Raw genomic sequence first — 14472 nt, forward strand, 5'->3', positions numbered from 1 at the left:
GCGCTGATCAGGAAAAACTTCATGTCACGTGTCAAAGCAAGAACTGTGAAGCTCTGCATGCTTTTATTCAGAATGTGACAAATTAACTGCTCAGTTCAATGCAAACTTAAAGCTTTAATTAAACCTGTTTGACTTGAAATAATTTATTATTATTAATAATATTTAATTACAGTCTAGATGTAAAATCTGGTTTGAAAATGATCAATGCAGAGTTGTTTAAATCAAACCTGAAACTTGATTTTCTGCATGAATTTTGCCTGCTAGCACAAAACTGCCTGTAAACCGTATACTGCTGAAACTAAAACATCTTTTCATCTTTACTGCATCCTCTTTGAAATGAAGAAATCCATCTTTTTCTTTAAAAAATTGTTATACACTTTTTGTACTTAATTGTTTTAAAGTTGAACATTGTGCCGTGTTTGTGTTTGTTAATCGTCATTTTGTTTAGTTTTATAGTTACAGCTACTCATCAAAGCTTCACCATCTTTATGTTCTATAGTTAGTTTAAGTGATTAGCTACTTGACCCCCACCACACCCACTTCACAGTCAGTGAGATTAATATTGGATCAGCTGTCCAAAAAGAGGCTTTACTCTGCTGACTTAAGAGGGATGAAAGTCTATCAATGTAAAGAGCTAGGTCAGTGTTTGGGGTCTTTCCACAACTCACCCCACTGTGTGCTTTTTACATTAGTGTACAGTTGTCATGTGTGTAGCATTACCCCCGTGTGTCACTGATTCAAGCAAGGGACAGAAAAAAGAGGTTATGGAGCTCTTCTCATAAGGCCATAATAGATGCACGTGCACTTGGTAGTACATGTTGTTAGTGCTGGAGTCACTGATTAGGCTGACATCCAATCATTCATCGCTGCTAAGCTAATGTAGGCTGGAATCAAACAGGAGGGTTAAGCACAAATGTTAGCACAGCTTGCTGACAGAAAAAACGGGGACTGGCAAGAGACAGAGGAAGTCTTATTAGCTTGTTTTGCACTGTGGTTCTTATTAGCTTATTTTATGACAATAAAGTAGGTATTCTATTCTATTTCAATCACCAAGTTACCTGCTAACACCTGACTTAAAATAAGTGGTCAAACCAACGTGTTCTTGACTGCCTGAAGCCAGACACAGGAATTACACACATTAAAATTAGAAGTAACATTATCATCCACAACTAAAGTCCAGTTAAGCAAGTAGTTTGTGTGCAATGAAAGGTCACTGCCAGCAATTTGACTGTGCTAACTTTCAGCTTTAGCTCCAAATAAAGTTAGCAACAAAGCTAGGTTATTTAAAGCAGCAGTCCCCAACCCCCGGGCCACGGACCGGTCCGCGAGAGTTGAGACTCGGGTGTGAAATGTATGGTTTTCAGGGTTTTTATCGGTTTTTAGCGTTATTTTGTTATCGTTTTTTTCGTTAACTCGGTTTTCCTGGGTCTTTTCACGTGTGGTATGAAAAAATCTTCTTTTTTTCGGTACCGGTACTAGTTTTATTTTGTTGTATTTATCCGCGACACCTTAAAGGCCGGTCCGTGAAAATATTGTCGGGCACAAACCGGTCCGTGGCGCAAAAAAGGTTGGGGACCGCTGATTTAAAGCATAACTTCATGACAGTAATTCTTTGTGTTCTCAGATTTCATCAGTGAGTACAAGTTAACACCAAAATAAAATAATCTGTGATAGAATCTGCCCGGACTGACTTTCTTCAAATGTTCCCGGTATCTTGTTGAAGTATCTGAGGTGGAACTGCAGCCATAGACTCGGTTAAAACCAGGAACTACCTCTCCGTTCTACACAGAAGGCTAATCTGACACTGTGGAAACAGATGGCGAGAACACATGGAATCTTTTTCCACGTTTTCCAGTTATTCTCTCCCAGTTCCAAAGTGCAGACACTAAAGGAGAATCTTGGTAAACCTGAAGTACACTGTAATAGGGAATCTTATGTGATCACCACCTGTTGGAGAAAAACCTCTGGTATCTGTCATCAGCCTAATTTCCCCAATCAGTTTTGACAAGATGAGTTGATTTCATAGACTGGTGCATTCTCAATCTAAGCTTCTACAATCGGTCTCAGCAGTTTACCTGGAAGGTTGAAGCAAAACAGACATGACCAATCTGATCAGCGTGTATCTCCAGGCTTCTGCTCTTGTGCTTTCCTCCTTCGAGGAAACAAACGAACAAACTCGGCTGTCGACGTCTGGATGTACACTTATTCACGGAGAAATGTGAACCCAAAACGGTTATAAAAGATAAAACGTTTTAAATATAATAAGAAATATAAAATATTAGACTTCCATGATGTCTATATGCAGTAACGTTCTAGATAACTTTTTGAAGGACTTAAAATGAGCCCCGCTTTAATCCTCGATGTGTCACCTCAGAGACAATGAATAAAGCACCACAAAATTCATCTTAGAAACAGAGACCTAACCATTCAATGATATGTACAATGCGTATGTGCCAACGATACAAGAGAAGAAAACAGATGACAGAGAAAGACTGAGCGAGCCAGAGAAAACACTTATCAAACTCCCGTCATGCAGATAAGAATTTACACAGGAGACCTGAGGAGTATTATCTCTGCTGGTTTGTGAGAGCGATGCCCTTCCTGTCACAGTCCCAGAGGCATGTCAAATAAGAGCTCAATTCAGAAATGTACACAAAGCAGGGATCCTTTGAGGCCTCTGTGTTATATTCTTTTCAATGAAAGAATTGTGGGGAAATTGGAGAGAAAAATAGGGACAAAATGGACGGAAAATGGAATATCAAGCTTAGGTAGATTTTAAGGGATGTACATCTTGCCCATGTTTTTGAGCAAAGTAATGCCAGAGAGTTTCCGAGGCCCCCGGGTGCCTCCTAGGGCTCGATTCTGGGTGGCGTGGCAGCACCCTCCTCGTTGTCTGAGGAATTAGGGGATTCCACAGTAGCAGCATCCTTGCTGCGATTTCCCTTGCTGTTGAGTCTGGGCCCCACCTCAGCTGAAGTGCTGCTGCTGCTGCTCTGGCTATCTTGGCCCTCTGAGTTCTCCAGCATCTCCTGGATTAGCGGTGGCATGGACCCTGGGATCTCCATTTTTAGAGAGATGACTCGCTCTGCTCCTGCAAGACCACGGTAGGAGAAAAACAGTTTTGAAACTGGAATATAAATCCTTAACATCTATAGTCCTTTTCTCAATATCAACCATATAATACCTAAAATACTAGCAGCAGGGATGTGCACAAGTAGTCGACTGATTGTTGCTGTTACGTACGAGTCGTTTAATCTAATGGTTTTACATTGTAACTGATGCCGATGCTGATAGATTGTTGTTTCATAAATGTTATGCAGCCATTTGCTACCAGACAGAGCATCTATGTTAGGAAACGCCATAAATCTATTAATCCAGGCCTGAACATCATGTTAACACTGTTATCGTTCTCTAAAGGTGAAAGAATGAGATTGCTGATACAAGCAGCTGAAATTAGCTTTCTCCAATGGGTGGATGGGCTCTCCCTTATTAATAGTGTGAGGAGTTCAGTCGTGTGGGAGGGTTCAGAGTATAGCTGCTATGCCTCCACATAGAAAGGAGCCAGCTGAGGTGGTTGCCTCCTGGCCTCTACTAGCCAGGCATGTCCTACAGGAAGTAGACCCCAGGCGAGACCCGCAGATCCCATCTGGGTCACGCTGCATAAAAGTTATAAATTGACTTGCATGTAATTGACTGATAAATAAGTAATCCCATAGAAACCAAGATTGATTGATGCCCCAATCTTATGGCATCAATCAATCAATCAATCAATCAATCAATCAATCAATCAATCAATCAATCAATCAATCAGGGACAAGTAAACCTGCACAAAGTTGGAATGGGCTACAAAACAATCACTGAGCTCGGTGAAAAGGTGAGTGTTGACTGTAAATGCTTGTGCACTAAACCTTACTTAGCCATGGTCATGTGACACAGTGTCTCGAAATATCAGCACTTCAGAAGCTCAACACATTAAAAATGTCAGTATTAAGTGTCCCATTCCCAGAATTCCTGATTAAAATAGAAATAGCAGAAATACAAAATGCTGTTGGTCTGGAGCTCCATGCAGGATCTCACTTCATGGGGCGAGGATGATCATGAGAAAGGTGGTGGACTAGCCCAAAACTACACAGTTGGAGCTTGTTAATGATCGGAAGGCAGTTGGAACCACAGTCACCAACAACACTTGGTGTATTTTGTAACGTATTCCGTTACATTACTCAATGAGAGTAACGTATTCTGAATACTTTGGATTACTTAATATATTATCGTGCTTTTTACAACTACATGAATGTACTATTGCTGTGTGATTTATTACTATTGCTGAAGGTTACTCTCCATACCAATACCAACTAGATGTTTAAACCTTAATATAAATGAGTAACAGTAGGTGGACATTAGGTAAGGCTGCACTTTTTGCAGCGATCTCGTATAGAAAACTATTCAGCGCGAATATAAAACAGGTCTGCGGCTCCGAACCGTAGTAAAGGGACCTCTGGCTAATACGTCGGGTCCGTGTCGGGCTCGTAGCTGAAAAATAGCTTTACTTTGTTGTCTGGGTCAACTTTGCTAGCAGAGACAGAGAGAGGCGTTGAAAGGCTGCTCCAACTGAACTTATTGTTTCAGAGGAAAACACGAACACGGTGTACAGTCGAGTCTTAATAGCTTACTTACAACTGGGCTACACTGCCCATGAGGCTACATGCTTTAGGGCTATGCCTGTAACACTCTGCCTGTTGCCTTCATATTAAATACAATAATAGAATACAATAAGAACAATAATTTTTAAAAATGTTTCTTCACGTCATTATGCGGCCGTAAGTAGGGGTGACATGGGCCGCGAGACTGAGACACAGACATTAGAGCCTCCTAATGCGTGTTTTGTTTGGGTTTCCACCGGCGTGGAATTACCAAATATAGAGAGGGCATAGCCGAACATATGAAACAGGAAAAGACCGCCGTGTAATCCATTTATTTCAACAAAGTAACTGTATTCTGAATACCACCTTTTTAAATGGTAACTGTAACGGAATACAGTTACTCATATTTTGTATTTTAAATATGTAACGCTGGTACATGTACTCTGTTACTCCCCAACACTGGACACTGAACATCTAAATGATTCAGAGAAGGCTTCCGGTCAGATGAAACCAAAGTCAAGCTCTCTGCCATCAACCTGACCCGCTGTACAAATACACAAAGAACACAGCATCCCCACAGTCAAGCACAGAGGTGGAAACGTGCTGTAGGACTACTTCACCTCATTGAGGGGTCAATACTGGCTTTTTGTCTTTTCCTTTTAAAGACTTTAGGAAATGCCTAAACATATCTATTAAAAAGCTTGAAGATGCACTGGATGAATGGATAATTTGGTTGTTTGTGAACATTTTTCTTTTTTAGCATGAGTCAAAAAAACATTCTTCTGCAGAATAATTATTTTTACTTTAGTTTTATGTGTCCTGAAGTGTTTTCATGATGTTTTATTTAAAACCACTTTTATTTTCAGCTAATTTTCAGCTAATAATAAATGATCTTTGGGGATATAGTAGATATTTATTTAACTACAGTGGTACTAATAATGTCTTCCTGTAGCTGTCACCACACAGCACTGATCTTCTTTAAAAAAACACATCACTTTGCTGATTGTAAGCTCAATCATCACCACACGGTACGTTAATGTCCACCCTACCTTTAGCACTGATACTGCGCAGGTCTGTGATCTTCATCAGGGTTTTGGGGAACATGTGTGGTTTACTTGGCCGACGCTTTCTCACATAGATCTTGAGAGCTTCAAGCAGTGGCTCCTGCAGCTGGTCCACTTTAGAGGGCTCCTCGAGATCCTGACGATCTGATACACAGACAGATGCACAAAACACGTCAGACTTGAGGCTCAATTAGGACAAATTCATATATTGGTTTTATATGATATAGACAAAACTGAGGCTATTATATGTGATGAAGCTTGGTTTGATTTAGAAGAAAAACATTGCAAACAGAGCTGTTCAGTCTGGTTCAGTGTTGTCTTTCAATAGCAGCAATGATCTCAGTGTACTTTAAATTGCAAGGTTAAAAAACCCTTTAACATAAAAGAGAACAACTCAGCATTTGCTCTCACTTGCGTCCTTTTCTGGACATCCAAAGTTATCCTGCAGACTACTGTTCGATGCTGCCTCGCTACTCTTCATATCACCTTGCAGTCTCCTGTCTTTCAGATTGCACCGTCTGCATATGATGTAGTCCATATGTGTGCACCTACCTCCACTCATATACAGTGGGGGAAATAATTATTTGCAGGTCTAGAGAGGCCTAAACAGTCTGTAGACCTCAGTCCTATAGAAAATCTGTGTTGGTCATTGAAGCTTCAAGTTGCCCAGTGGCAGCCAAGAAAGGATTTAGAGTTCACCGACTCCTCGCTCCTGAGATGAGTGCAAACCTGGTGAACAACTACAAGTAATGTCTCACCAAGTACTAAATCATATTTTGTTTGAGGGTTCAAATACTTGTTTGACTCAACAATAATAATATTTTGTTGTTGTTGTTTGTTTGTTTGATACAGTGTATCTGGAAAGTATTCAGAGAGCTTCACCTGTTCCACCTCTTGTCATGTTTAACCTATTTCAAAATAGGTTAAATTAATTTCCACCTCAAAATGCCATAATAACACAGTGAACAAACAAACTGTTTGTTTGTTCACTGTGTTGAAATTCTTGCAAATTCATTAAAGAGAAAAAACTAAAATATAACATGTGCAGTATTCTATTGACACTGTAAGTTAATGATACCACTGTACCTCCAGTGCAGCCAAGGAACCTTTAACCTTTAACCTATCATCTATAATAGGTTTGTTAGTTTGAACAAAAGTGATTTCAGTTGATATTTTGTTGCTGTTTGGTTCTGTGTGTTTGAGTAATGTGATGGAACTCATTTGAAATATTTACAGTTAACTGAAACATTAGCAAGCAAACAAGATGAGATTACGTGGTATGTAAATAAAAATGTGAATGGATGTTGATGGCCTGATGGTGTAATGTGTACTTCACAAACAAGTCATAAGGTGGCAGTGTTTACACTCAGATCTAGACCTGGGGAAACTGTAGTCAAGATATGTGATTACAAATGCAATCAGAGGTGTCTTGTGCCTTTCATGGGTTATGCAAGAGCCTGTAATATGTAGCAAGACCTTGTGGGTTGAGTATATACATATAGAGCTCTGAATGAAAACCCAGCAGTGATGAAATCTGAGTGCTGATGTCGGGTGGGAGTGATTAAGACAACTGAAGCATGATTTTGGTGGACATACAGTAAATGAGACATTATTACTCTCTAATTTCCTTCATGTGTTTGACAGTCTGATCGTTGCTGCCTTACTCAAAGAAACCTGTGGCTGACTTTCAGACTACACTTGATATTCAGCTGGAGTCAATACGGGCTAACTGTGCTGAACGAATAACAGTCGAGCAGAGTTTAAATGTGGACTGGATCATTTTCTTTATGTACTCCAACATTTCACCATAAACTGCTTAGTGTATGTCTTTAGACTATGATGCAATCAGGCTGCAAACAGCATTTACTTTGATCTTTATGTCTTAGGTTGATGTAAGTCTTTCCTGAGAAGCTTTGCAGTGGCTCCCAACCCCAGGGTACGGGCGACCCAAGGGTTCACACGATTAATCTGACACCATGTTGTCACCTATGATGGCTCTGAGGCTTCTGTGTTCATAATATATTTCTAGCTCTTGGTTTTTGTTTATTTTATGTTAGTTCCCTTTTCAAACCCCGTGCCTGTCTGGTCTCTCCATCTCTGTCTCCTTGGTTATTTAGTTAATGAACCTTAAATCGTGATCCCTGTGTATTCCCGTTCCCGTGATCATATCTTTGGATTGTGTCCTTTTGTGTTCTTGGTCAGTCACGTTGCCGTATCTCAGTCTGGATCTCGGTGTGTACATGCTAGGTCCTGTTTTATTTTGTTAAATTACTTGTCCCGTGTGCGTGATGTTCAGTTCTGTTTCCCCTGTCTCATTAGATCCCTTTCAGCTGTACAGTCGACCCCCTGTGTTCACATGGTTCAGGGACCACAAGCGCCCGCTTCCGTGTCTGCAGATGTCGTTTCCCCTCGCAGAGAAACACACCTTTTTTAATCATAAAAAATGTATTTAGTCACGAAAATAAAATGAAAATAATTAGTGAATATTTTAGATATGGTCTATGAAAAAATCCATGATTGGGCGAGTTTTCCGCAAATAACTTGAAAAATGTGCCAATAAGTAAATCTGCGAATGCTGAACCGCGAGTAGGCGGTGGTCAGCTGGACTCCCAGGTGTGTCCACTCTGCTCTCCTGTGTAGAGATGATATGTTCTCTGTTCTTTGACATGTCTTCTTGCATGTTATGTGTGGTCCTGTTGGTCTGGCAGCCTTTAATGTTTCACTCAGCTTCATGTGCTCAGTTGTATTTGTATTTAGCAAATAAAGCTGTGATTTGAGTTCAAGTCTGTTTGAGTCCTGCATCTGGATCCACTCTCTGATCACCACGCGGTGGTTCTTGACTAAAACGATCTAAGTATAGGTGTGACTACAGCCAAGATCTGTTTGCTTAGATAACATTTGTGGGCAATTCCTTCTTTTGAGCAAGCACAAGCAGGTGTAACCATACAATCCCTCTGAGGGCCGACAGAAATGTGATGAGGTCTGCTCAAAATTTGTGTCCTCGTGTCCTTATTTTTTTGAGGTACACTCTTACGTTGTCAGTTTCTCGTCATTCTTTGGTACCAACACTAATCAACACCAACGGTTCCCATTCTCACGAAACGCCTCATGCTCTGTCCTTTATTCACCTCCAGAGATGAGACAGATAGCGCTGAGGAGGCCTGTTTCTGTGTCATCCATCTCAATGGGCAGGAGCTGGTTGGCAAAAGTGAACACCAAGTCAGTAAGCGGACCGAAGCCAGCATTGTGCATCTGCGTCCGGTTGAGGGTCAGCCCATCTGAAAAGGTCATGGTGTCCTGGTCAGGAGTGTATCTTGTACAGATGCGCAGGATCTGACAGAGAAGCAAACAAGGCAGAAACTGTGAGCGATACACAGCTGGCAGGTTTTTTTTTACGAAATACAAGTTTAAAGGGGACCTATTCTGCTCACTTTCAGACTATATCTTTATTCTGAGAATCCACGTGATTAGCTTTATATCACAATTTGTCCAATAATATAAACTGTAGTGGAGTGCAGTGTAGTGTAGTTTACTACCAGAGAGAAAGATGTTTCTCCTTGCAGTTAGTAGAGACCACAGAGAGGGCTAAATGCAGACTAGATCCTAAAGACACTTAAAGTCGAATGTTATAGTTGCTCTATGTATTGTTGCTGCTGAACGATCCAGTGATTTGCTGACATGTTCAACCTAAAAAAAAGCAGTTAAATGCACATTCATCTACCTAACACCTGGTTGCTGTTCTTATTTACAGACCATTATTTACCTTGACATGTTGCTCTGTTTGATTTTAATAGAAGTCAGCTGACTCTATGAGGTCTAACACATTTTACATAAACCAGCAGACACAATACACCAGAAAAACAGTGACCTTCCAAAGACCCAAAGAGAGTAACCTTTGGATCTCCCTGTTGCACTGCACGTTTGTGTGTGTGTGTGTGTGTTCACCTAATGAAGCAACTGATGGTGGATGTGAAGCTTACAGTAGCCTTTGAAGCTATTTGAGTGGGTTGACTCTGACAGTGAGTGGCAGGCATGTCTGCAACATGAAAAAGAATAAAACATGGCTACTGGCGGTGACTCGCACCGGCTGGCCAGGCCTGCGCTTAGACACACACATACACACATCTACCCACAAAGTGTTTGATCTTTCTTCTGACACTCCCTCACCCAGCCCTTGTGCATAATATCTACGCCCTTCACCATAAAAACGTGCGGGTGAGCGGATGTTGATGGTTGAGTCAGAGCCAGAAACTCATCGTGGTCGGCCTTCAACTTCTCACCTCGCGTGTGTCCCTGTGAGTTCATTACACTGCTTTGTCACACCTGACAAGTGCGACAGGCCAGTACAAAGTCTCAAACTCAACTACAGCAATAGCCCCAAAACTCACCTGTTAATAAATACATATAAAGAATAATAAATAATGTGGTAGCGACCAACAAGTCCTGAAATCCTGTGTGATTCTGTTGCAACTACATCAATAGCCATCAATGGTGGATTTTACATTCTCAGTTTAATTTACCACTTTTATGTTTATACTATAATGTTAGTCGGGTTTATTAGTGGTTAATAAAGACTATAGCAGATGTATTTGTATCAGTTAAGATCATACATTCTTGCTCTCACTTGGCTGAGTCACGTGACAGTGTGGCAGCTTGCTGCTCTCAGGTTCCAGTGGCTGGTTTGTCTTTTACGTTTGTTTACAATTGTGACTACATGGAAACCTCCATAGAGAAAAATGAAGGCAGCGCTGAAGTGCAGTTTGTCCACTGGCCAGCTGAGGCTAAAAGCAAATCAGTCACTGCAGACTCATGATGAAATTGCTAACTTTACATAATCGACAAGCATATTTATTTTACAAATAGAAATAAAAAAAGACAAACTGATTGTTTCTCCCTTCGTAAGTCTCAGCTGGGCGAATTTTCTGATAACTCATCCAAATAGATCCTGGTGGAAGATGTCTGACCTCTTTGATTGACAGCTTCCAGGCACAGCTGGAATTGCTCCAAAAACACCTCCTATCTTTCCTAACCTCTTACCCAAATTCTGATGGGTAGGAAAATCGATAAGGGCTAAGGAAAGAGGAGAGCGGAGCAGTGAGAATTGGAACAACCTTACACTAGTCTCCTTAACAATGTGATGCTGGATATCCACCTTGTTGAAATTACAATGTGCAGAAGATGGACCACAAAACTCACATCTTACTTCGCCACATGTTTGAACCTTGTTGTTCTACAGAGGCCGCTAACGTTCTGCTTCTTAATTCAGATCAAACTGAGGTTATTGTACTCGGCCCTGAAAATCTTAGAAATATGGTATCTAACCAGATTCTTACTCTGGATGGCATTACCTTGGCCTCCAGTAACACTGTGAGGAACCTTGGAGTCATTTTTGACCAGGACATGTCCTTCAATGCACATATTAAACAAATATGTAAGACTGCTTTCTTCCATTTGTGCAACATCTCTAAAATTAGAAATATCCTGTCTCAGAGTGACACTGAAAAACTAGTTCATGCATTTATTACTTCCAGGCTGGACGACTGTAATTCATTATTATCAGGAAGTCCTAAAAACTCCCTGAAAAGCCTTCAGTTAATCCAAAATGCTGCAGCAAGAGTCCTGACAGGGACTAGAAAGAGAGAGCAGATTTCTCCTGTATTGGCTTCCCTTCATTGGCTTCCTGTTAAATCCAGAATTCAAAATCCTGCTCCTCACATACAAGGTCTTAAATAATCAGGCCCCATCTTATCTTAATGACCTTGTAGTACCATATCACCCTATTAGAGCACTTCGCTCTCACACTGCAGGCTTACTTGTTGTTCCTAGAGTATTTAAAAGTAGAATGGGAGGCAGAGCCTTCAGTTTTCAGGCCCCTCTTCTGTGGAACCAGCTTCCAGTTTGGATTCAGGAGACAGACACTATCTCTACTTTCAAGATTAGGCTTCAAACTTTCCTTTTTGCTAAAGCATATAGTTAGGGCTGGACCAGGTGACCCTGAATCCTCCCTTAGTTATGCTGCAATAGACGTAGGCTGCCGGGGGATTCCCATGTAAGAAAGAGTATTTCTTCTTCAGTCACCTTTTTCACATTGTGTTTATACAGCTCTCTGCATGTAATCATTACATATTATTAATGTCTGTCTCTCCTATATAGTTTTTTTCTTTTTCCTCCCTCTCCTCACCCCCAACCAGTCACAGTAGATGACTGCCCCATACCTAGGTCTGGTTCTGCCAAGGTTCCATTTAAAGGGAGTTTTTCCTTCCCATTGTTGCCAAGCACTTGCTCAAAGGAGATGTTTGTTGGGGTTTCCTCTCTATTATTGTAGGTTCTTTATCTTACAATATAAAGCACCTCGCTATGATTCAGGTTCACAAACCAAAACACAATTTGTCCTACATTAAAGGAAATGCCAGTGCTCTATGTTTAGTGCTTGCTTCAGCTGCCTCAGCCCTACAAAAATATTCAGAAGAATTTTCCACATTAGGAAATGAGAAGTATCTCCTGGACAGGGACACAGTGCCTATATTCTGTATATGATTTAATACAGAAACTGCAGTATTGTGTATAGGGTATAATAATCCTAGCATGCATCATATTTTTATATATAGACTGCAATAATAATAGGGTTTAATAAATTCTTATATTTCTTTATCAATATTCATATTTTTGAATTTGTATCCCATATTTTTATTCTCTTTTTTCCCCATTTATAATTTACGTATGTGTTTTGCACATTGTGAGACAGGAGATGATATGGTAGTATTGACAATAAAGCTGATCTTGACTATACATTGTTGGCATCGAACAATGCCTCGTATATTAAAAAATTGTGATTCAAGAAAATTATGATTGGCTGAGATGTATCCAAGTCTTTTCCACCTTGACAAAAGACGCATCAATGTGAGGCCAGTACAAAAGAAAGCATCGTCCAATCACTAAATAATAACGTTGCTTCTTCAAAATAAAAGCACCCACCAGAATGTCGAGACAGGCAGCTTTCAGTAGTGTGATCTGGTCTGCAATGGTCAGCCCCGTGAAGCCAGGCACTCGTTTGGCAAACTCCACAATCTTGATAATGCACTTAGTGGCCAGCTCGCTGAACTTGTCCCACAGTCCTAGGTCCAGCCTCACACGGTGGTCTGCACTCGAGTTCTGCATCACACATATATACGCATACACAGAGAGCAGTGTCAGGCCAAGAGACAGCTACTGTCGTCATTGCTGCTAATGATCTCTTCACTCTGCTCCACATGTCTCAGACGTGCATATAGAAAATATTCATCATAAAACCCAAGCTCTCAAAAACACAAAGATTGTTGTTGTGAATATGCTGTACTGAGCCTGGTGGCTAGGCCCTGCGATAATGAGCCTAACAGTGTCAGAGGGATGCTTTGGCAATGACGGGATGCAGCAATGGAGCAGTGACAGATAGTGCAGAGCAGTTTGAAGCCAGGGTATCATTAATACAGCTATATGGTGCAGAATCTATCCAAAGATGACAGGGAGGCAAGGATGGTTGGAATCCATAGAGCAATAAAAACAGGAAAGAATAAAAGTGATTCAGGGGAGGAAAGAAAGAAAAGTAATGGCAAATGAAGGGCTAGAGTCGGGAACTGTAAGAGGGAAAGGCAATCCTGAGATAATGTCTCATGGGACCAGTGTGTTAAAGTGAGAATCAGTACAACAGATTGTTGATTTGTGGAATTTAACTTCAAATCGTAACAAAGTCTGTGACTTTCACCTCTGCTATGATTTGTTCTGATTATTTCTTGAGTTACTGGCCAAGATGAATCCTAGATTGATTGTTTTTCTATTTTGCTTTAAATTATTTTATGATTTTATTTTTTCTTGTTCAGTAGCAGAACTCTGTTTAGGGCTTAAATGCAGTCAAGTCAGGTTTAATATTTGAGATCAAAATGTGAACAAGTGATTGTCTCTCAGAGATCATCTGTGTTTGTTAAATATCATGACAGAGAATGTTTATTCACATAACGTCCACTATCAGATTTTGATCCACTGTGTAATATACAAACCCACATAGCAGACAGGTCTGGCCCGGATCTGGTGTCTAGCCGGCACTGCTGGCTGACTTCTGGCATGGTAAGCTGTATGTCATCCAGATATGGGCCAGGCCTGGTGTATAAGACACTATTTATGTGATGGCATGCCACATCTGGCCCGATTGTGGTTTGGTTTGTGGCCCAGGCTCATAGAAAACAGGTCTGGCCTGGATCCGGCATCAAGCTGGCACTTCTGACTGACTGGTGTCATGGCAGAGTGTATGTCAACCAGATGTGGGCCAGGTCTGGCAATGATGGCAATATTTATGTTCCTATTTTCCTATTTTAGTTAGAAGACCCAAATGCCATGTTGCAATACTATACTGCTATGGTAGCCAACGTTTCAAATGCAGGTTTGACAGGTTTGTGAGTGTACACTTTATCCAAAACCTAGTGAGGGTTTACTCATGTTTACCACTGGGTGGCTGAAGCTCAGGAGGTAGAGCAGGTCACCTACTGATAGGAAGGTTAGTGGTTCGATCCCTGGCTCCTCCAGTCTGCATGTCGAGAGTGTGAATGTAGTTAGGAAGCACTCAGTTTAGAGAAAGTGTGTGAATGTGGCGTGTTGTATAGAGCACTTTCAGTAATCTGGGAGAGCAGAAAAACACTATATAAGAATCAGTCCATTCACTGTCTGAACAGAGTTTCGTCATGTTACTTTTGCACTATTATATTCCGGCGCATGCTGTTATTACATGGCTTGATTAA

The 14472-nt window shown here is 40.9% G+C and overlaps 1 protein-coding gene across 1 annotated transcript in view; it reads right to left on the reverse strand.

The window, feature by feature from the left end:
* Nucleotides 1-363: 363 nt before the first annotated feature.
* The window catches only part of LOC135933323 (retinoic acid receptor beta-like), a 117396-nt gene continuing 103287 nt past the window's right edge, over nucleotides 364-14472 (reverse strand). The window contains exons 5-8 of the mRNA XM_065471457.1: nucleotides 12680-12856; nucleotides 8833-9037; nucleotides 5690-5848; nucleotides 364-3091 (exon numbers count right to left, since the gene is read on the reverse strand). Of these exons, the coding sequence (XP_065327529.1) occupies nucleotides 2850-3091; nucleotides 5690-5848; nucleotides 8833-9037; nucleotides 12680-12856 (783 nt within the window). The 3' untranslated portion in view covers nucleotides 364-2849. The remainder of the gene's footprint in view (nucleotides 3092-5689; nucleotides 5849-8832; nucleotides 9038-12679; nucleotides 12857-14472) is intronic.

The sequence above is a fragment of the Pelmatolapia mariae genome, linkage group LG22 (assembly GCF_036321145.2).
Source record: "Pelmatolapia mariae isolate MD_Pm_ZW linkage group LG22, Pm_UMD_F_2, whole genome shotgun sequence".
In the NCBI taxonomy this organism is placed as follows: Eukaryota; Metazoa; Chordata; class Actinopteri; order Cichliformes; family Cichlidae; genus Pelmatolapia; species Pelmatolapia mariae.